Source organism: Vanessa tameamea, chromosome 25 (genome assembly GCF_037043105.1).
Source record: "Vanessa tameamea isolate UH-Manoa-2023 chromosome 25, ilVanTame1 primary haplotype, whole genome shotgun sequence".
Classification (NCBI taxonomy): domain Eukaryota; kingdom Metazoa; phylum Arthropoda; class Insecta; order Lepidoptera; family Nymphalidae; genus Vanessa; species Vanessa tameamea.
The window spans coordinates 7,837,899-7,861,922 of record NC_087333.1 but is presented as its reverse complement, the minus strand read 5'-3'; the positions used below and the strand labels follow the sequence as shown (position 1 = coordinate 7,861,922).

At 34.0% G+C, this 24,024-nt stretch overlaps 2 protein-coding genes across 5 annotated transcripts in view; both read left to right on the top strand.

The window, feature by feature from the left end:
• LOC113403621 (EKC/KEOPS complex subunit TP53RK) overlaps window positions 1-24,024 on the top strand; it is a 297,288-nt gene that overhangs the window by 179,096 nt on the left and 94,168 nt on the right. The gene's annotated exons all lie outside the window — the stretch shown is intronic.
• LOC113403624 (oxysterol-binding protein-related protein 6-like) overlaps window positions 136-24,024 on the top strand; it is a 59,493-nt gene continuing 35,604 nt past the window's right edge. Inside the window, exons 1-2 of one of the 4 annotated variants that reach the window (XM_064218961.1) lie at window positions 136-404; window positions 22,264-22,365. In XM_064218961.1, the coding sequence (XP_064075031.1) occupies window positions 22,305-22,365 (61 nt within the window). In that variant the 5' untranslated portion in view covers window positions 136-404; window positions 22,264-22,304. Of the gene's footprint in view, window positions 405-14,821; window positions 15,023-22,263; window positions 22,366-24,024 lie in introns of those variants that run through there. The other 3 variants (XM_064218959.1, XM_064218960.1, XM_026644209.2) reach the window with 3 other exon arrangements.

The following is a 24,024-nucleotide window of genomic DNA, read 5'->3' as shown; positions in this document are numbered from 1 at the left end:
TTAAGATAACACACCAAAATTATTTATTTTATAAAACATTAGTTTTTATAGATTAAACCACACGAGTCCATGTCAAGCATTTAAAAAAAAAAGAAGATGTCGCAATGACGTAAAGGCTGACAATTGCAAAAAACCTTGACGGTCTGTCGAATAGTCGATCTTTCCTCAATCTTTCAAAATGGTGCTTCATTCTCGCGGGTTTCTTTCTAAATTAAATCAATTATTGTTAAAATGAACACAAATTAAAAGTTGTCAAGTATAAACATATTGGCGCAGTTCGATAAAATTCTAAGTGTAGTGCTGTACGTATAATTTTGAGACTGAAATAAATTCGTATGCAACACATACAAAATCAGATTTCGTCTGTGATATAAAGATCTGAATTGTTATTTACGGTGTCTTACGTAAGTATTACGCATTTTTTTGTTATTAAACATTGTCTTATAAGAATAAATGTGTCGGAAGCGAAGCGCGGTATATTATTAATATAAATTTTTTAAAGTCACATAAGGCGCTCACGTTCATAATTTTAGTACAGTATTTACTGTATAATTATTGATAATTGCAATAACTGAGCTAGTGAGAAACCAGTTTATTTCAAGGTTTTTTTACGCATTTTGTATTTACGTTTCAGAAAACAATTTTAACCAAAATCTCGAGTTATACATAACGCTTGTCATGCTGTTTTGATAAATGTGGAATATTAACATATTTTTGAATAATTATTTTTTACCCATTTCATTTTATTTGATGGCAATTAAGTGACATTCAATTCATTAAATTATTAATAATTGTTTGTTTAAAATGACTATATTAATACATCAAAAAAAAAAAAAGTAATATTAAACAATAATTTTATTTGTACGTCTTTAATTAATGTCTTTAATTAATATTATAACATCTTATAACATCTTTAATTAATGAAATTACTTAGCCCATCAAGGAAATAGCTATTTTTACCTTTTAAAAATACATATTATGAGTAAAAATCATGAATAAATGTATAACACAAATTGTACAGGTAAACATAATAATAATTAAAAAAATATCATTTACGATAGAGTCCATTTGTTCTTTTATAGATAAATTATATCTAAAAGATATGATAACAATAAAAATAATTTATTTGATAAAATACAATACTTTACATGGTGGCTCATTTTTTATGGTATAGGTAGGCGGATGAGCAATTACCAGTCACATGATGGTAAGTGGTCACAACTGGCCATTGACATTAGTGTATTAGGAAATATTAACCATTGCTTACATCGCCAATGCACCACCAGCGTTGGGAACTAAGATGTTTCATCCCTTGTGCCTGTTACATTTTCTATAATTTAAAAGAAATAGTTCATAATATATAAGATTTACAAGTGTATTAGATTTGGGAATCAAATAACGGTTAATTTGAAACAATGACAAAATTGTATTAAAATTTGTTTTATGAAACTGACATAGTTCTATAAACAGTTTTACTTTAAAAAAACCTTTGTCATTGCCATTGCATTATATGAATTATGAGCCCCTTGTGTATAGTAACATTAGAGAAGTGTGTTGATCAAAGGTCTTAAACTTCGAGCAGTGATGGTGGTCATAAACAGGCTGTTACTTCTCCTGTTAGGACTTCGAGCAGCACTATGTCAAAGAAGCCAATATAACTACTACAGATATACATACTTGTAGATATACATCAAATATTGATAATATTTAACCATCTAAACATAGATCATACACTTTCACACGTTGGTTGATCTTTGAGTACCCATCTGGGTAGAATATATGCTGAATGGGTGCTTAACATATATTCTACTGCAAAACAGTAACACTGTATTTTTTTAAGAAGATTGAAGATTTTGAAGATTGACAGTGTTCACATGAAATGCTCGTAATACTGTTGGTCCTGCCCTTGAATAATCTGGATCGCCTTACCATCGAATTATGAGTTAGGGAATAGGGAGCAATATAGTATATTCTGAGAAGAATGAGATATCACATTACCTCTATAATATTAACTTCTGTTCCTTATGATGACCACCAACATGACCGAAATTGATCAGCAAGATATCACTAAGAAAATATTCTCTATTTGAAAAAGGCAGTACTAATCATTTCATGGTGCACTAATGAAAATTAACGAACTTGGCTATGATTTGAATGGTTATTGGTCGACGACAGCAGGTGACGCAATCGGTAACCAATGACCTTTCAGTATTTAGTTTATCGAAAACTGGCGCTAAGTCTTTTGTGAACTTTTGTGATAATTTTCAACGCTGTATCAATAATCGCGTGTCATTAGCAGTTTAGAAGTTTGATTATATAGAATTAAATCCTAGACGCTGATGTCATAAATTTAATTACGTCATCGGTACTTTTCTTAGTCTTTTGTTTCCCAGGTTTATTCAGGCAATGAATAAACGATGATGAAGAACTCTTGCTAATTACTCCTAGCAATGACCTCGTTGGTGTAGTGGCTAGCTTTTAGGAGGTCGATAGGATGGTCTCGCGCTGCCGTACGCATTAGCAAGGATTAGGGAATGAGGACGCTTCCGTGGTCATTCTTTCGCCCCCTGAGGCGCAATCCGCTCAGATACAAACATTGCACAGCGTGAGATAGTTCAGCCTCTCCGAATAGTGCCGAAGACGGCTGTACAAATGTTTTTAGTGGGTTAAAATCGTAAGTAACCTCGTATAACTACGTATAGTTCGACACAACTAAAATCAGCAAAATTCGTAAAACCAAAATTAAGTGACTTCGAAATCTTCATTTATCTATTTGTTATGCGAAAATAAACTTTAAGCAAACGTAATAATGTCATATAACCAAACACATTCCCCAAATTGACGATTGATTGTTTTTTTTTTTTTTTTAATTGTCGATGCTACATTTAAATTTTGTCGTATTATATCAGTTCCTCGTCGATTGTACATCCGTCAAACATTTCGAAAAATCAGAATCGAAATATTCTTTGTTCAAGTAGGCTCATAAAAGAATTTTTGAATTTGAATGTTTTAGTGTTGAATTAAATGCAAAGCCGTTTCGAAAACTATATGCACCGGTTCGAAAACTATATTCTACCTAGAATAACCGGCAAGTCACTCATTAAGTATATATTCAATTAAATTTTTATATATCCAATAAATCAATAAATACTATACCAGTGTAATTACAGACACAAGGGACATAACATCTTAGTTCCCATGGTAGGTGGCGCATAGGTGATGTAAGGAATGGTTAATATTTCTTACAGCCCGTTTGTCTATGGGCGGTGGTGGCCACTTACCAGCAGGTGGCCCATTTGCACGTCCGCCAACCAAAGCTATAAAAAAAAAAATACTAAGTCCACGCTTTTTTATCTTAAACTCAACCTTGTATTAGGTACGCCTTATTTATCGCCGTTTATATGACATCAGCATTAAATTTTTGAACAGACCAAGCTATAAATAACTGTGGTATTTTATTATAGAAAATTTAATGTATGGCTGCTGATTTAGAATGTTTGATATATTCTCTATCAAGAAGAAATGACTAGACACTCAGTACTCTTTAGTGCATGGAATTAAGTAGGCAAAAATGATGTTAAAAACAAGGGATTTTAATTAATCTTGCCGTGATAATTGCTTATCAGCTAATCCGACTTAATTATAAGATACTTATCTCGAGAATAGCAGACCCGAGCGAAATAGAGGAGCTGAGATGGCTCAGTGGTTAGAACGCGTGCATCTTAGCCGATGATTGCGGCTTCAAACCCAGGCAACTACTGAATTTTCATATGCTTAATTTGTGTTTATAATTAATCTCGTGCTCGGCGGTGAAGACATCGTGAGGAAACCTGCATGTGTCTAATTTCAACAAAATTCTGCCACATCTGAATCCACCAACCCGCATCGGTGCAGCGTAGTGGAATATGTTCCAAACCTTCTCCTTAAAGAGAGAGGAGGCCTTAGCCCAGCTGTGGGAAATTAACAGGCTGTTACTGTGTATGTCGAGATAAGAATTCCCGAGGAAAACACGAGAAATGTTTTTAGATGTACTTTTAATGTGGAACGAGAATGTGCTCGGTACCAGTTTGGCCTCTTTTAAACTTTTCTCGCACCACAGCATTGCATAACATACTAAATTCTGAGTATATCAGATCCGATGGGTATCAGATGGTACTTTTTTTTATTTATGTAATACCCTTGTTTAATTTAATTGCTATTGTAAAGTAATATATATTAGGGTTCCGCGCCCAAAGGGTAACAACGGTACTTCGCTGTCCGTCCGTCCATCTGTCTGTCACCAGGCTGTATCTCTAGTACCGCGATAGCTAGACAGTTGAAATTTTCACAAATTATATATTTCTATTACCACTATAACAACAACTACTGAAAACAAAATAAAATAAATATTAAAGGGGGGTTCCCATATAACAAACTTTTTTTTTGTCCTTTATCGCTTGATATCAATAATGGAAACAGGTAATACTCAGTTGTATTTTTACTTTAATAATAAATAATAAAATTGAAACAATATTAATCACGGAACTGAACGAAAATAGGCCGACTCGCACTTGGTCGGTTATTTTTATTGTTTAAAAATTATTTTTAGTATGCAACAATTAAATGATTACATATTTAACTGATACTTTAGATTTTTGATTTATTTTACCCGTTCCTTGCCCTCGATTAGCCAAAGATTATACTTTTACTTGATAAGCAGGTGTGTAAAAAAAACTATATTGAACACAAAAAGTAAAATTTAAATAAACTTGCCTAGGTTGCACAAGAACGACCTTTGAGCAATTTATGAATTACAGTTACAGACCGCAGCTTCGCCCGCTTCGTGTAACGTAAATTCTGTTTTTTTTTTCCTGTATATCTGACAACGCGAATGCAGTTTCAATGTGAAACTATCGTAACAAACAAATAACTTACCGCACTTATAATATTAGTTGAGATAAAAAGTTGTATGTTACCAAAAACCCTCACTCGGCCTCCTTCTCCCTCCTTTCGAAAACGTTTTTTCAAGTCACTCCCTTATCAATGGGCATTATTTTCGTTTCTTTTAATCATAGTAATATATTTCCTACAAACAAATTTGGACATTACATCGTTGATCTAGATTTATAGGTCTCAGTATATCAGAAAATAGTCATCAAACAAAATATCGATCACGTATTGACTATCCTAGCTAAGCTAATCCTACGTAAGGTTAATCAGCCCTCTCCCCGATAGTAGACTAGACTAGTAAAATCGAGTAGTAACCGAAATACATCAGAAACATCGCCAAACGGTCATCCCCCTATTTTACGCCCTAGAGGGGTGAATTAAAATAGGTAGCCTATGTCCTTCCCCGGGACTCAAACTAACTACCTCCAAACTATCTCCAAACCATCTCCAAACCTAAAATTCTAAATGATAATTGTAAACATTTGGACCCTTTTAGGGACTCACTCAAAACATTTCGTTATAAGTTTTTGTTCAGCGATAAATTAAATAAATAATTTTTACATAAACAAAATATAGGTAATCTTCTAATTTTTAATATAATGAACCACCTGTAACCTAATTTTTATATATAGAGATTTTAATAATTTTTACCAATAAGTTAATACTTTTTTAATATAATGTAATAAATGATTTATAAACTTCCTAATATTTGCATGCTGTATCTGCCTTAAAAGATAATGCATTTAGAATTAAGCTACACTGTATTTCTTTTTACCCAATATTGTATTAATGTAATTATCACTGGTGGATCTTAAATAAATAAATAAATAAAACCAAATTTTATCTAAATCGGTTCAACGTTTTAAGTGTGAAGAGGTAACAGAGTTACTTTCGCGTTTATAATATTAGTATAGATAAAATTTTGTTATAATACATAGGGTTACCAAAAGGAATGTAGAAATATCATTTACATAAAATAACACTTAAAATTATTTTAAGTTAATTATATTTCTACGTTCCTCTCGGTAGCCCTATCTATTATTACAGTACTGCAAAGAATGATGTCACGATGATATCATTCCGTAGTCGACACCTGATTCACGGTGCTTTGAAATCTCATTAGTGCAGTGGAATATACAAATAAATGTTTTGTTTTACATAGAGAGTAGCCCGTTAATGTCACGCTGCTAGACAAAAGTTACCCTCCTCTCCCCCTTCTTCAAGAAAAGTTTAGGAGTTTATTTAACTACGCCGCTTCATGGCTTGCATGTGATAATATAATTATTACTATTTTAGGCATTTTTTTTAATAATAATATTGATTGCTCGTTGGTCTATTCGCTATATATCGGGCAGTTTATCCCGAGGTTCTGGTATCAAATCCCTGACCGGCCCTATAAAAATGTTATTGGGTTTTTCTTTCGAATAATTCTCAGTAGCAGCGCGGAATCTGGAAGTTCGAAGCTCAGTCAGCAGAATCGAAGCAGAGTCAACAGACTCTCATGCTCTTTTAGGTCGTCTCGCAGTTGCCTTCCCATCGGATTATCAGAGTAAGAGAGAGAGCCGGTATTTTAAAAAATAGTAGCAGCCTCTAAATGTTCCACTGCCAGGCTAAGACAGCGAGACACCTCCTACTCTTGAAGGGATATATTATTCAGACCACGCGGCTCCAGTCGAATGGGTGGCACCTGTGCCAGAATTACCGAAACATGCAGTTCTCCTCGCTATGTTTATCTACATAGCCAAGCGCATAAATTGTCGACATTGGACATGAAAATACGGTGGTGCTCTTCGTTCCTTCGCTTGGAATACACGTGTATCCATACTATATGTTTAGTATCATCTGCTTTACATAGTATGAATTAAATATAGTCCCTCCATTAGACATTGTATATGCGTAATATATCTATATTGTATGTGAATGTACTGATGACACAAGATCAACAGACCAAAGTTAAAAATAATTACAGTGTCTGTAATCTCGTGCATCATTACATCGTTGAATCGAAATTCAGATCAGGGCGAAGAAAAACCATTATTGTCACTAGCGGAGATGAATTCCGATGACAAATCTTTGTTTTATTTTTTATTGAAGGTTTAGTGAGATAGTTTAATTACAGGCATAATGACTTGGGTCCAAGGTTCGTGATGCATTGGCGATGTAGGTTTGTTATTGATTAACATTTGTTATGTATTTCGTGTGACCACTTATCATCAGTTCAAATTTGGTAACATTTGCCTGCGTCCTCCAACCTATATCATAAAATAAAATAAAATTTTAAGCTTTGACTACAATTATTTCGGAATAAGCAACGAGCTCTTTTCCAATGCCGCGTTTTCTCTTATCACCCTGACAAACCTTCTTTTATTTACGTAATTGCTTCATTTTATTCCTGTTACTTTTTTCGTGTAGATTCGTTTTTTTACAGAATCGTATTACGAATTCTCGACCGCGACTTCGCTCGCATTTTAGGGGTTGTTCGTCAGATATTAAGCAATAAAAAAGTAGCCTATGTCCTTCAGTGTATAACGGAGTTCAAGCTTGTTTTATGCCAAACTCATCAAATTCGGTTTCAAGTGAAAGAGCAACAGACAGACTAAAATTTGTATAGATGATCAACATAATTTACTAAAGTTAAATGGAAAATATAATGTAGAATAGTGACCCGCCCAGGCTTCGCACGAGTGTTGTACTCATATTTTAACGGACCAATTTGAACAAAAAACATGTATGCTAATCAACATCGATGATCATCTGGGATCGCCTTTATTCCCCGGACTATAAATAGGTATACGTACATTAAATATTCATGGACCTAGTAGTATTATACATGTATACATTTACTCGATGGTAGAGCTTTATTTCTTGTTTGAAGGGGTACCATTGAACACCAATTTTTCTGTCGCCAAATTACAATCTAAATAGTTAAATATAGAAAAGTTACTTATTGATAGTCAAAGTGAAGAACTGCCATCGTTTCGAGAAAGAAAGTACCCTGAACTTAGAAGAACCGATGAAAGAAACTCAACGATATTTTTCAAAGACATATCTGATACCTTGTATTGTAGTATAACGGTCTGTTCCGTTAAAACACCAACAATCTCATCGTTGAAAACGCATTGACGGTGTAAGATGTGATTTATATTTCATACAGTGCCAATGTCTATGGTCGAAGCCGATGTATCAGTAGGTAGTAGGGCTTTGTGTAAGCCTATCTGAGTAGGTACCACCCAGTCATCCCATATCCTACCGCCAAATAGCAAAACTTTGTATTGTTGTACTTCTTGCAACGTCCATGTCTATGGGCGATGGTGACTACTTACCATCAGGTGGCCTATTTGACCATTCGCTTAAATGAAAAATCATAACAAAAATCAAGGTTATTTGCTTGTCTACTTCTTAAAATAAAACATAGTCGAGTCTCTTTGAATGCATAACAGGCAATTTAAGAAAAACTTGGCCTCGAAACTGGTAGTAAATCTTCTCAAATAATATCCAACGTACAACCGCAGCAGCATAACAGTTTTATTATGTATGTATGAATCAACCAACTGTCAACGTTTTGAGCGTCAGCGTCACCTGTACAACATTAGGCGTGAACTCAATTTCCACTTACAAAGAATTGTATTGAACATCTATTGGTGTATTTATTTCGGTCCGGCTTTAGATATTGTGTGGCTTCGCTGACACGTACGCTAAGCCGCGTTTGATGAAATGAAAATCAGAGTATTCTCCGCCAGTTTCTGACCGTGATGTAGATTTAATGGCCAGGGTTACATGAGTTACTTTTTTGTACCAATAACGTTATATACTCATGGTAAATAAATTGAATTAAATTATACCGTGCCTTATAGCCGAGTTGGCCCAGTGGTTAGAACAAGTGTAAAAAAAACCGGCATGTGTCTAATTTCAATGAAATTCTGCCGCACGTGTCTCCGGTATCTTCTAACCCGCATTGGAGGAGCGTGGTGGAATGAGCTCCAAAACTTTTAAAAGACAGTAGTAAAGAGCCTAGCGGTTGACTGGTGGTACTTTTACAAGCTGTTAATGTTTTTTAATTATACCAGCTCTACGCTTTATCATCGTCTATATATTGTTTTATCGAGTGATAAAAGTTATTTATCGAGGTTTTTTAACGATGACATTTGAATTTATTGATTACGCAAGCTAATGACCTGATCGTTATCACGAACACCCTCTCCTCCTCCTTATATATATCACCTTTTATCATATAAAGTTTTCTTGTACCATATTAGAGCGATAATCGATGGAATTGTAAAGGCAAATCGACTAAAACTATCTGAGCTATTACTTATCTGGCAGACGGCCATCCCTAATGTGTATTTTCAACAATATTGTTCCGAAGACAAACTATATGGCAACGTCGTTAGCTTCACTTCTTTATCATACTAGCTGTGCTGCGCGGTTTCATCTTTAGCTTCTCTTTGAAAAATATTCCGTTCGTTAAGAATAATTATTATATGTATTGTCGGGGTAAGAAAAGGTTCGTCACCTTAAGGTCTATTTTCGTGTGCTCAGTCTGAGCGATAATCTGCTTTACCGATTGAGTATGACATATTGAGTTAGAAAAGGTTCGTCACCTTAAGGTCAATTTTCGTGTGCTCAGTATGAGCGATAATCTGCTTTACCGATTGAGTATGACATATTGAGTTAGAAAAGGTTCGTCACCTTAAGGTCAATTTTCGTGTGCTCAGTATGAGCGATAATCTGCTTTACCGATTGAGTATGACATATTGAGTTAGAAAAGGTTCGTCACCTTAAGGTCAATTTTCGTGTGCTCAGTATGAGCGATAATCTGCTTTACCGATTGAGTATGACATATTGAGTTAGAAAAGGTTCGTCACCTTAAGGTTAATTTTCGTGTGCTCAGTATGAGCGATAATCTGCTTTACCGATTGAGTATGACATATTGAGTTAGAAAAGGTTCGTCACCTTAAGGTCAATTTTCGTGTGCTCAGTATGAGCGATAATCTGCTTTACCGATTGAGTATGACATATTGAGTTAGAAAAGGTTCGTCACCTTAAGGTCAATTTTCGTGTGCTCAGTATGAGCGATAATCTGCTTTACCGATTGCGTATGACATATTGAGCTAGAAAAGGTTCGTCACCTTAAGGTCAATTTTCGTGTGCTCAGTCTGAGCGATAATCTGCTTTACCGATTGAGTATGACATATTGCGTTAGAAAAGGTTCGTCACCTTAAGATCTATTTTTGTGTGCTCAGTAAAGCGATAATCTGCTTTACGGGTAGAATTAGAGTCAGTGCCTTAACCTGCGTTAGCAAACCAACTCTCCGTTTCATCACAATCGGATGAATAGTTTAGAAACATAGAGATCAGACATACAAACATTTCTTCTTATTTATAAACAAGAAGATGAGTCAATTAATTGTAATAATATGACACATACTTTTTTTTCTGGATATTTAAGAAATTAGAACAAAAGGTGCTATGATGCAAATCCAAGTAAATAGTTGCCACTCAAACGGTTAGACTATCGTACTGTAAATGTTACGTATCTGTAGATTATTCTGTAACAACAAACTCTAAACTCACCGTAGAACACGATCGTGAAATGTCAAAAATTTATATGCGAAATTACCTATAATTGTTTTATCATGGTGTAGATAGGCGAACGAGCTAATTGGTCAGCTGATAAGTGGTCGCAAATGCTTATAGACATTAACTCCTTTTAAAAATTATACAATTCTTAAAAGTTATGATAAGTAGAGGTAAAATCCGCATATGCCGAAATAAAATTGAATCCATAATATAGAATGGTTTATCAATATGCAACCTAATGCTATGTCGGTGAAGTGCAGTTCAAATTTACAATTTATAGTTCTATCACTCAGACCACGCCAAGTAAAGCATACTCCTGCGCACGCATTCCTGCTTGCAACTTGTAACTGATCACTTCGTAACTTAAAGTAAATAGTTCGTTTACTTTATTTAACTTTAATCCAATGTATTTAATTATGTTCGTTAATTACCAGTGATAATTAATGTTTACTGTGCTTAACTAGATGTGCATCGGCCCTTATTAAATGATTTCGCGCCGTGATAACTTCGCTTGGTCGCGCAAGTGTGTCTGATTCTTAATATTACTCATCATTATTGTTGATATCCTCTCGCAGTGTATTGTACCGTTTACATAAAGTCGTACCGATAACTTATTATTTTCGGCATTGAATTGCTTAGAAACTTAGAAAATTATTTAGTTTAAAGTCTGTCGAGATCTGGAACAAAATACCCATTATATTGAACAATTTTGAATAATGTGTGTATGTTCTTAGTTTTATAAATATACATAAATAATATTTACTTTATGTAAGTAAGTGTATCCTACATTGAATATAGATTTCATCGTATTTATTATCTATATAATATTATCGTTAAGATAAACGTTATCAATCTACGAACTCTTTAGTTCTGTTTCATTACTGACGGTTAAACTTGTGTAAAAAATAGTGATTTAAAAAAAAAATTTGGCTGTACAAAAAAGTTCCGCAGTCTATAAACTTTTTTTTTTTTTTAATTCATTGCGAAAGTGTTTGTGCCAAGTTTAAAATAATAGTAGAAGGACGGAATCAATACGGAGTGGCTGTGTTTTGGGTCAGAGAACTAGGGCATTAGTAATGTACCTTCAAGGACGGACAGACATGTTACGGTGACTGACCGAATAGTAATATCAATAACTAACGATAAATTGACTTTAAAATGACAATTAAGATTAGAAAATTTATCTTAAAAAATATATTTCCTAATTATATTATTAATTTTACATTTATGTATATTGTATTATATAAAATAAAAACGGGTTTTTTTGTTTGTATTTGTAATTACGACAGAAAGTAAACGTAAACATTATACTACGTTATTGATTTGTATGACGTCATTTACTATGAAATAAAATTGTTTAAAAAATAATGATTTTTAAGTAAACTTAACAATAATATTTGATATAATAATTAACTGAACTTCCTACTTTATTGTGATTAATAAAAAAAATATGCAGAATTTTTTTATTCGTTATGTTGATAAAAAAAAACATTTAAGTTAAAATGACCTCCCTTATAATGTTAGAAATTACAATAGTTATTAATTTCAAAAGTTGATAATTTGTGCTATGACACTAATTGCTTTGTACAGAGGCTACAGAACTTCGTATGGTGTATACTATAAGTAAGGGTTTTACGCAAATACATATATTCTAATATTACACAATCAGTATCGTGCCAAGCGATCTAAGCGACCCTACTGCAGTGCTATTCGTTAAGAACTCACTGCGTATCTAACTCATGAAACGTTGAAAACCAACTTTTAATGCGGTCTTCTTTTGCTATATTTATGTTTTTAACGAATCGTTGCTGTTCATCACCCAATTGTTTTTGAGAAGCAAACCCTTATAGTCATTGTTATATGTTTATGGGTTGCCAAGCGTTCAAATAAAGCCGAACATAGTTATGTGGACGGAGCCTTTTTTCGAATTGACAGTTGAGGTTGGCTAGACCGGTTTCAACAGCATCACTTGAAAACTAGATATACAATAATTCAATTTTTTGTGTTCTTTTCGACTTTACTAGGTTTGTACCGGATTGTACAGAATGATACGAGAATAGAATCGTTTGTACCCAAAAGGGATGAGAGATAGGGAGGTCCAAAAGTATGATCACCAAAAGGTAAATTAATACAATTCAATTTTGAAGGCAAAATTATACTCTTTTAACTTTTTTTTTATGTCATATATCGTACATATCGATTATGTCAAAGAATCCTGAATAAGTAGTAGGCAAGTAATAAGTCGGTTTTCTGATATTTCATAATCGTGTGTGAGAATCGATTCCACAAAGTTAATAAATTGAAATTCTCAAAAATCATAACTGTCACCACTGAAGTGGCCGTCTGCGAGTCCGCCTACCTAAAACTAATAAAAAAGGTCTTATAAATTCGGTAGCAAAATTGATGTTCTAATGGTAACAATCATAAACTAAGTAATACAATTACACCATCCCGCTAGTTTTTTAAATTATTAGAACGAGACTTAAGTAATTAAGACCAATCATTCCCCCCTAAATTCAATATGGCGATTGATTCCGGCCATTTTGAATTTTGAGTCCCCTCATAATATTACAACATTCACTCGACTGCATAGAGTCAGTAACTCTTTTGTAGCGCAATGTATATGGGTTTCAACATGATCCCAGAAAGCGTATAAATTGTTTTGCTAAATGTATAAACATTTTAAATAAACGTTTGTATGTCAAAGCTTACAGTGCAGTTAGTGAGTTCATGGATGACAGCACACGTTGAGGATGAAACGTTTCATTGAAAATTGTAAACGAATACAAAATTAGACGAAAAAGTTAAAACTATGGAGTTTCTCGCGCCGGTTCTGTCAAATTAGGGTACTTTCATTTTCCGAAACTAGAATTTGCTAGTTTTACGATTTAATTTAATTAAATGTAACCTTGGCCTTGACTGACCGACGTATGAAGTTACGACAAACGGGATGAGGTTCTCTTATGCCTTCATAACCAATGCCCCGCCCCCCCCCCCCCTCTCTGCCGATGCTTTCTACTATTTTGTCTTTGCATGGCAAATATACTTCGTAGCAATATACGAACAAAAATATACTTTACTACCGAAACTAGTTTTTATTGATGATACTCCATATTTTATTAATAAGTATGATCAAATAAAAGCCAGAATAAATAAGTATGTATCATACTTATTTATTAATCGATAACGCTGTTTTACCGATTAAACTATTTAATAACTAGATAACGGTTTTTAAATCTGTAGTGACTCATTTATTTTATGTATAAATTTCTTTACTAGTATTAACTAAGTTTTCTTATGTCTTCTTTGTGTATATGATACTTGGGTTAAGAGATAACGAGATAATTTTTGTATTCAAATTCCTTCAATCCTTATAATACTTATCAATAGGTAAAGTAAAACCTACCACAACTATAGACGTGTTACTTCCTACTGCCTAAATCGTGCTCAAGGTAGACTAAACATATTGTAGTGCAAAAGTGTGTGCCCAAATTCTATCTACCTTGGTCCCTGACTCTCATAATCCAATAAGAAGGCAAATCCGATACGACCAGAAAGACCAACGGCTTTACGTAATTTGCGAATTGCTAGTATTACACCTGTCAAATTACTCATCAGCTACAAAAATAATCTCGGCAACGTCCAATTTTTTTGGTCCAACTATTGGTTTGGTCCCAAGACTACGAGATCTGCGGGCCTTGTAAGCTAGACTAGACAGTGATGGAGTTCAATTTTAATGAATTATATCAACTCCTGGTATCCTTAAGTAATATGATTGGCCAAATCCGCTAGGCTTTTACGTGCTTTGTAGAACTTGAAAAAAGATTATGTAATCCCCACTCACAAAAGCTCAACTTCTCTACGAACATATGACGTCATACATACTACATTTATCCTCTATGACATTGACTCGGTTAACGTTTAACGCAGGGTTGCCAGATTGGCGGAAAATTTGGGAAATTCCCTGAGTTCTTTTATTAAACAAAACTGACAGGATTTTACAAAATAGATTTAGAATGTATCACATGACTTTGCATGAGCCAGATTTATTTTTTTAAATGTAAATAAATAAAGTTGGTGCTTTACCGTCCAATAACTAATTAAAAAATAAGTGTTTTGTTCTAGTTAGACCGACAATACTCAAAGTTATTATATATATATAGGTATGTTAAGTCAATATAAAACCAAGTATCTAGGAGTGATTTCATTAAACATAAATACAATAGTTTTGTTAATAATTTACATTTCTTCAAGTTAAAAATGCCACAATCAAAGTATAAAGTGACGTAATTTAAATGTCTAACAGTATCTGAGGATAGCCTCGGAGTTGATGAAGGGTTATGTCGCCTTAAATCCAAGACGCCATCGGATTGCTGATAGCCCTAGTTTAACATGACCTAACACTAAATCTCCGTCTTCTAGAACGATAGCTACAAACGTAGATTTTAATCTGTGCAAGTGTTGGAATATATCACCATGAAGTTTAAGAATCCCTTCGCCTTGTCTGCTTTAGGTATGTGTGCCTTTACTAGACCCTTCAAGATATATAATAAAAAAAAAGTTTTAAAATATTTAGTATCGTAATAATTTATTTCGTGTGTGTGAAGGAAAACATCGTGAGGAAACCTACGTGTGTCAGAATTATATCTTCCAAATACGTATTCTTCAGCTTGCATTGGAGAAGCGTGTCTAAAAAGTACCAAGCGTTCTTCTCAAAAAGGATATGAGGCCAAAGCCCAGCAGTGGGATATTTTAAGCCTGTTGTACGGCTATGCGTGTAAAGTTGGTTCATATATTCTACCCCCAAATAGCAATACTTCGTATTGATGTGTTCTCGTTTGAAGGGTAAGCCAGTGTACTTACATGCACCAGTCTATGCGTACTGGCTCGCGATGTCTTCGTCTGTCTGTGACATCGATTCCATCGCGCACGAAGAAATTTGGGAACTCTTTTCTTTGTCGCACCACCAAAATGGAATTCTCCACCAGCACACGTGTTCTCCTCCTTTTATAACCTGGGTTCCTCAAACGAGGCGTGAAGAAGTATCTTGCGGGCCGGCATAGCGAGGGCGACTAGTGCAATTAATTCTCTCTGACTGTACTGGCCGTCTTTGCGTTTGGACTCCACTACTTGCCATCAGATAGAGTGGAGTCATATATGTCTACCGGGATTGTATTTGAAATTAAAAATAAGGGTCATAACAACTTATTACCAATGACCAGAAGTGGTGACCACTACCCATCAAGTAGTTCATTAATAGTCCGCCAAACTACTTATTTATTAAAAAAAAATGTAATGCTTCGTGACTTCCTTAACAGACCAGGGGCATTGCTCAGCAATGGTGCGTTTAAGAACTGTTTGATAGAACGAATTTGCACTTTTTTAATTATTTTCCTCTTAATCTATAATGGATCTAAATTGGTACTAGAGGCCGCATCTCTAATGGGTCCTTGAACATGATAATCGTCATCGACATATGATAATAACGTTCCAGGAATTCAGAATTCAAGTATTTAAAAGGTTTAAACAATTAGCCTTTGTTTAAACATAACTTATCATTCACAATCTAGACAAAGATTATATATAACTGAATTGTCTGTCTGTTTGTTTTAACGCGTTAATCTCATAAATTACGTCAATTGCTATTTATTATGAAAGGTTTAAATTCGTGCGAGTCCGTCTGCGTAAGTTTTAACTGATCCACTCATCACATATTCGATCGTGAAAATACAATACTTAGTATATTTATATTCAGCATACGACGTAGGTTAGGTTAAAAAAAAAGTCACCTTGGATGAATAATTTGTTCCTTTGCTACTTTTATCTTATAAGGATAATTTATTAATTTAAAAATGTTAATAGCTTATTGGCATACGGGCTCCAGAAACCTTGTACATTCCGGGCGATTTAATACTTCCGTTCAATATAAATATATGCCAATAGAATGGAGGCTATAAGACGAATATTAGGAATGTCTTGTTAATTTCAAACCTGAAGTAAAACGAAATGTTACTAATATTCCTTTTAAACCTATACTTTTGATGACAGTGCTTGACGCGTATTCCAAGCTAGAGTCCTTTAAATGGAGACCTCTGCCCATAGGTTGCCTAGACGACATCGCTACCTTAGCGATAAATCCACATTTTAGAACTAATGCAACTTTTGAAACCTTTATACAATTTGAAGTGTTTGAAATGCAATAAAGAATATATAAATATAAAATAATGTGCAGGTGTTACATATTTACATTAAAATAACAGCCTGTAAATTTTCCACTGCTGGGCTAAGGCCTCCTCTCCCTTGTTTGTGGCATATTCCACCACGCTCCTCCAATGCGGGTTGGTGGAATACACATGTGGCAGAATTTCGTTGAAATTAGACACATGCAGGTTTCCTCACGATGTTTTACTTCTTCGCCGAGCACGAGATGAACTATAAACACCAATTGAGCACATGAAAATTCAGTGGTGCTTGTCTGGGTTTGAACCCGAAATCATCGGTTAAGATGCACGCGTTCTAACCACTGGGCCATTATATAGCAGAATGTCTTGGAAAACGATACGCTTTTATTAAAGTTTTATTTAGATTCAATGAAATATACAGTAAGGTATACGTACTTATACCTGCTTCCTGTTTACCACAAAAGAGGGAGCTGTGGCTACGGATTGCAGTATAAAATATATTGTACCAAAAATACAACAATAACAAATCATCTTCTAAAATGAAGGTGACAATTAAGAATTGGTAGTATTTATATATCGACGATTCAAAAACGCTTCATTGTGAAGTTTACTTGAATAAATTGATTTTGATTTGATTCGACTAGAATTATAAGTACAACCTTGGACTTAACGCTAAAAAATAAGTGATTTATGAAAATCGTTTTATAAACAAAAATCTGATTGTTTAAATGTATGTGTGTACACAAGAATTTAGTTTTTGAAGTCATACTTTTAAAAAAAGCGGGCAAATGCGAGTCGGACTCGCCCATGAAGTGTTCCGTAGCAACAAGTAACAAGGTTTATGTTTATAAAATTATTTTTTTTATTTTTATATTTGAGTTGATTGAATGAAAGGTAAATTGCAATTTATAAAGGTAATTTACGATTTATGACGTATTAAAAATGACTACTTACTAGATTTAGTTCAAACCAATTTTCGGTGGAAGTTGGCATGGTAATGTACATCATATGTTTTTTTTAGTTTTATCATTCTCTTATTTTAGAAGTTAAAGGGGGGACGGGAGACATTTTACCACTTTGTACTTTGTAGTGTCTCTCGCGCAAACTATTCAGTTTAGAAAAAAATGATACTAGAAACCGCAATATCATTTTGAAGACCTATCCGTAGATACACGTATGGGTGTGATGAGAAAATTTTTTTGAGTTTCAGTTCTAAGTATGGGGAACCGCGAAAATTTATTATTTGTGTTCTATTTTTGTGTGAAAATCCTAATGCGGTTCACAGAATACATCTACTTACCAAGTTTCAACAGTATAGTTCTTATAGTTTCGGAAAAATGTGGCTGTGGCACACGGACTGACAGACAGACAGACATGAATCTATAAGGGTTCCGTTTTTTGCCATATGGCTACGGAACCCTGAAAACTTGTGTGATTCGGATTCGCGCACGATTGATTCCGTACCATTATCTATAAAAACTAATATATAGGAGCCTCATTTAAATATTAATATTATTTCAATTTCATTATTTATTTTTAAAGTGAATGAAATAACTCAATATTCTGTGATTTTTCAAGCGTCTACCTGTTGCCGTTTTCAATATCGAGCAAAAATATCACTTGATTGTTGTATAATAATTTTGTGCTGTTATTTAGTATTAGTTGTAATAGCGGCAACAGATATATATTAACTGTGAAAATTTTCGACTTTCTAACTATCACGGCTCATTCGATACAGACGGACATTGGAGTCTTAATGACGGGGTCCCGGATTACCCTTTGGGTACTGAACCCTAAAAACGATGAGAGTAAAATTTTAATGACCCGCGCGCACAGGGCTACTTGAAAACTACACGAGTTGCTCGTTAAACCAGTTAAGTGTCACGTTACTCGTAATAGACAACTTCATACCTTATATTTAACAAATTTTATTTTATTACAAATTCTGAATGTTTGTCTAAATGTCTGAATTGTCAAGAAGCGGTGAAAAAGATTTACTTTATACTTTATTGTTCACCACAGAGAGGAAATAAATGAATAGACCATGGATACAGCCTTAAATAAAAGAGGCGTACAATTTTGGCGACCTTATCGCTACGTAGCGGTCTCTTCCAGGCAACCAAGATCATTATTATTTAAATGTAACTAATTATGTCCATGCATTCGAAACTATGTTTGATTACGCCGAAGAAACACCTTTTTTTTTTTTTTAATTCGTTCATGCTCGTTTAGAACATTTAGTTACTGTATGTTTGTATGTGTGTTTGTATGTTTACAACAGATTCGAACGAAATCTCTACATAGTTTAAAATAAAGTCGTTTCTCGCAATCTGTACGCTTAGATTTTTTAAACTACGAAACTGATTTTATCGCGGTTCATCAATAAACAGAGCGATTCAAGAGGAAGGTTTGTATGAATAATACATGCATATTATAGTAAAGAAAATCCGAGAATTTCAAGTTATATATATATATATGTATATGTATATAAGAAAGAGTAAGAGGGAGCTGTACACTCCCTGTAATCAAACTTTAAGCAACGTAAACGAACTTCGTTATATAAAAAGTAGATAAACGAAATAATTATATTATTTATGTAGTTCAACTAGAACGTGATATATTTAAAAAAAAAACCGAAGACACAGTTCGCATAGTAATATATCTATATACGTGTGTAACAAAACATGATTTTAGTTTCAATCTCAAACCTCAATCATCGAATTAAAATACTTCAATTCATAAATATTGACTCGTAAACGTTTTAATAGTTTACTATGTGAAATTGTTTTTTTTTTTATATGATCGCGTTTTAGTCGAAGGCCACAACATATTACATAATTATAATGGTTATCTGTTTTTTTATAAAACGTTTACGTTGCTTACAGTAGAGCGTATAGCTGCCTCCTACTCTTTCCTTTTTTATATGGTTTTAATTCGAACGGGATTTATTTTAATAACAAATTTGTTCCTCGTTTGAATTTAATTATTTAATTTTAATTTATACATTGTTAATTTATTTCATTTAATACATAATATATTGCGAAAGCAAACTTAGTTCCTATCGGTTATCCCTGTATTTAAATCTTCTAGATTTTCCTCTCCCTGTTTCTAAGCTGGGTCCAGGATATGTCCCATGACACCTAACATTACACTACAAAAAAATTAAAAGAGTTATTTCATTAGTGATAGTTCTGCAGTACATCAAAATAAACGGATTAAAAGTTTTTTTACAGTATTTTTTTAAATAAGTACTTTTGGGTTTAATAAACGGTATATACAGTATGAGCCGAGATGGCCCAGAACGCTTGCATCTTAACCGATGATTTCGGGTTCAAACACAGGCAAGTACCACTGAATTTTCATGTGCTTAATTTTTGTTTATAATTCATCTCGTGTTCGGCGGTGAAGGTAAACATCGTGAGGAAACCGGCATGTGTCTAATTTTAACGAAATTCTGCCACATGTGTATTCCACTAACACGCATTGGAGCAGCGCGGTGGAATATGCTCCAAAATTTCTCCACAATGGGAGAAAAGGGTTTAGCCCAGCACTGGGAAATTTACAGGCTGTTAATGTAATGCAGTATTTAGATATAATTTTATAAAGCTACTGAAATATAACAGAAGGTAAACTGCAACCTGTATATGTCTTTCGTTATTGAGTATATGGTTTAGAGGTTATTCCACCACGCTACTCTAATACAAATCGGTTACACATTTGGCACATATTCATCCGACACAAGCTTCCTCAAGTTACCCTTCATAACCATGCGCGAGATGATTTATAAACATAAATTATGCACTTGAAAATTCTACGAAGCTGGTTTTGATGTTGAACTCTTGGAGTATCGTATGAGTTACACGTGTTCTAGAAAACGGCCCTCGGCTAAATTAAACGATGGATGTTATAAGGACAATTAGTATTTGTTCGAAGCGTATAATTGGTCAATATTACCGATAAGAAAACAATAATCACGTTATCATGGATGACATTGACACACTTCACCGTTTAAGGCGTTTTATTGAACGATCCGTCTTAAAAGGATCTACAATCATTTTAATTCTATTTATATAAAGCACGAAGGCTACAAATGTAATTACTAGCTGAACCTGCGGCTTTACCCGCGCGAAATTTATAAAACAAACTTCCAACCCTCATTTACCCCCTTAGCGGATTTCTACACCCTATGAGGAACCTACCTGCCAAATTTCAAGTTTTCAGGTGTTATGGTTTCAGAGATTTCGTGATTAATTCGCTTTTATATACGTATATAGATTTATGTATAAAAATAAAAACCTAGACTAGGTTTATGCTCAATTGAGGTTAAGTCGTGTGAGATGTCAAGTAAAATTTGATTCGATTGGGCTTTTCTTATTCATTAAGTATCTTTAATTTCATAGTAATTATTTAGACTAACCAATTCTAGAATTTTTTTAAATTAAACATGCTAGATTTTGTATTATAAGATGGCCTATCAAAGACACGAAGATCTCAACCAATTGTCATAGTTTAAAATCTGACCAAACACCAATGATTTTAATGTCCTCGACAGTTTGTAATTGGTAAATCAAATCATCTCTAGGAAACCCACACGCATCAACATATATACCTATATAGTTAACGGAGTAAAACGCTCAGCATTGGTCAATTTATCGACTGTTACTTAGTACTACAACCATTCACCCAATCACAGTCCATCATAGCTGACCATCCTAGAGCACAGCCTCAAGACATCTATACGTAAACGCGACATCAGAGTCGCCGAGGCTGTACTCTCTCTGATCGAGCACGGAGCAGGGGCCGCTGGATTGCAGTAATTAGGATAAAAAAAGCTACTATATACAGTATTTTTATATATTATATATTATCATATATTATTTATATATTATTTAAAAAAAAAAATGTCATTGTGTGCCACGTCTTCCAAGAAGACGACAAGCTCGAAGTCCAGCGAAGATCTGCTGATGTTCAGTAAAAATATAAAATAACGCCACAATTTATAAAAGTAAAATGTAAAAAAACTGTGAGCCCGTCGATGTTGTATATTAATTAAAAAAAAAAAGTGCATCATAGCCGGATATTAGCCTATCCCAAGATATATTAAAACCTCGTCTTGTCGGGTCTTTTTTCGACCATGTACATATAGACTATTCCAAAAACAAGAGGACAAAAGCCAAATAAACGACATTTGACATCGAATTAATATTAGTCGAGAGCTCGAATAATCTATGATATTCATTTTTATTTATTTCATATAATGTAGTAGTGCATAATATAAATGACCTAATAATAAATAAATAAATAAATAAAAAAAAAACTAAGGTTTGTTTATTTTTATTCCTTCTTAAAAGGCCGGTTTAGGCCTCTTTAAAGGCCGCCAACGCACCTGCAAGACCCCCGGTGTTGCAGATGACCATGGGCGGTGGTAATCACTATCCATCAGATGAGCCTCCTGCTCGTCTGCCCCCCCTATAACATAAAAATAAATTCTTCGTTTGGAATAGATTGTAGATACTTTTACTTAAGTATAATGATATGTTATTGTGTTAATGTTAATTTTTTTTGTTTCCAGATGATTTAAGATGGTTACTGATCAGTTGTAGCGGGAAGGAGATGTCGAGCCAGGCCGGAGTCAAGCATGTCGCTACGGAGCCGTCGCGTGTAGACAGCAAACGTAAGCCTCTATTTATACTTTATCCTTAAAAATACCTGCGATCATTTGAGCTAAATCTTATTTTATATATAATCTTAATTAAATTCGAGCTCATATAAATACATGTATTTCTTAAATACAACCAAACGAGGAGTATCCCTTTCAAACAAGACAAGAATTTAATAAATCGGTTCATAAATGATGGCGATGAGACGTATTTAAAAAAAAAACAACAACCGAATTGATAACTTCGTTCTTTTTTTGTTTAAATCGGTAAAAATCTAACTTGCTTTATTCAATATAGAAGCATTAATTGATTGTCAAATTAAACACTATCACCGGTCCCGAAAAGTAAGTACCCGGAGAAGAACCTCAGGCGAAAGAAACTCAGCGGATCTTTTTTTTTTTTTGGTCATGTATGTGTGTCGCTGCTGGGCCAAGGCCTCCTCTCCATTTGTCCATTTGAGGAGAAGGTTAGGAGCATATTCCATCATGGATTTGGTGGTGGATTCAGATGTGGCACAATTTCGTTGAAATTAGACACGTGCAGGTTTCCTCACGATGTTTTCATTCATCGCCGAGCACGAGATGAATTATAAATACAAATTAAGCATATGAAAATTCATTGGTGCTTGCCTGGATTTGAACCCGCAATCATTGGTTGTGATATACGTGTTCTAACCACTAGGCCATCTCAGCTTCATAGTTTTAATAATCAATAAAAAAAAAATCTCAATTTTATTATAATTACATATATTCAAGATGAAAATAAATACCCGGGTAGTGATCGTTTAATTCCCAAGGTGTTCTATCCATCACAAACTCACTAATTGTTTAATAACCTTTCGCACACAAGCCTGTTGCCACCTTTGGCAACAGAGGCATTATGAACGCTTTCTGAGATCCTGTTATGGAACCGTATACATCGCCCCAAATGTTACTGACTCGTATCAGTCAGACCAATCTCCTCTTTTGTCATATGTACAGTCGGGGTAAGAAAAGGTTCGTCACCTTAAGATCTATTTACGTGTGCTCAGTATGAGCGATAATCTGCTTTACCGATTGAGTTTGACGTATTGCGACGCAATGTCATAATAAGTCGCATCTAGCAAAGAGTAAAATAGCGTTTAAAAGCTATAATAATAAGAGATTTTTACCAACTTTTCACGAAACCTCATAGTCCTTCGTGAATGCTCGTGTAACATCGGATATTAGGACATTGTCTTGTCTCTTATAAAAGAGAGTGCATAGTAGTAATCCTACTTCCTACTAATATTATAAACGCGAAAGTTTGTGTGTATGGATCTGGCTGATTTCTTTGAGGTATGGATGGATGTTTGTTACTTTTTCACGTAAAAATTACTGAACGGTTTTGGATAAAATTTGGTACACAGATAGAATATGTACTGGATTAACATATAGGACACTTTATATCCCGGGAAAACATAAAATCTCTCGGGAACGCGGGTGAAATCATAGGACGGAAATAGTAAATAAAATAGTAATTATGGTAAAATTTATTAATTTAAACAAACCTTTTTTATTTTATTAAAAACGAGTATATCCGCCATTCATAACAATCACAGCTTGTCGCTGTCGCAGTGATCCAACAAGGAAAGAAAATATATAAAACTGACAGAAAATTAAGATTTTGACAATTGACAATTAAGATATCATATT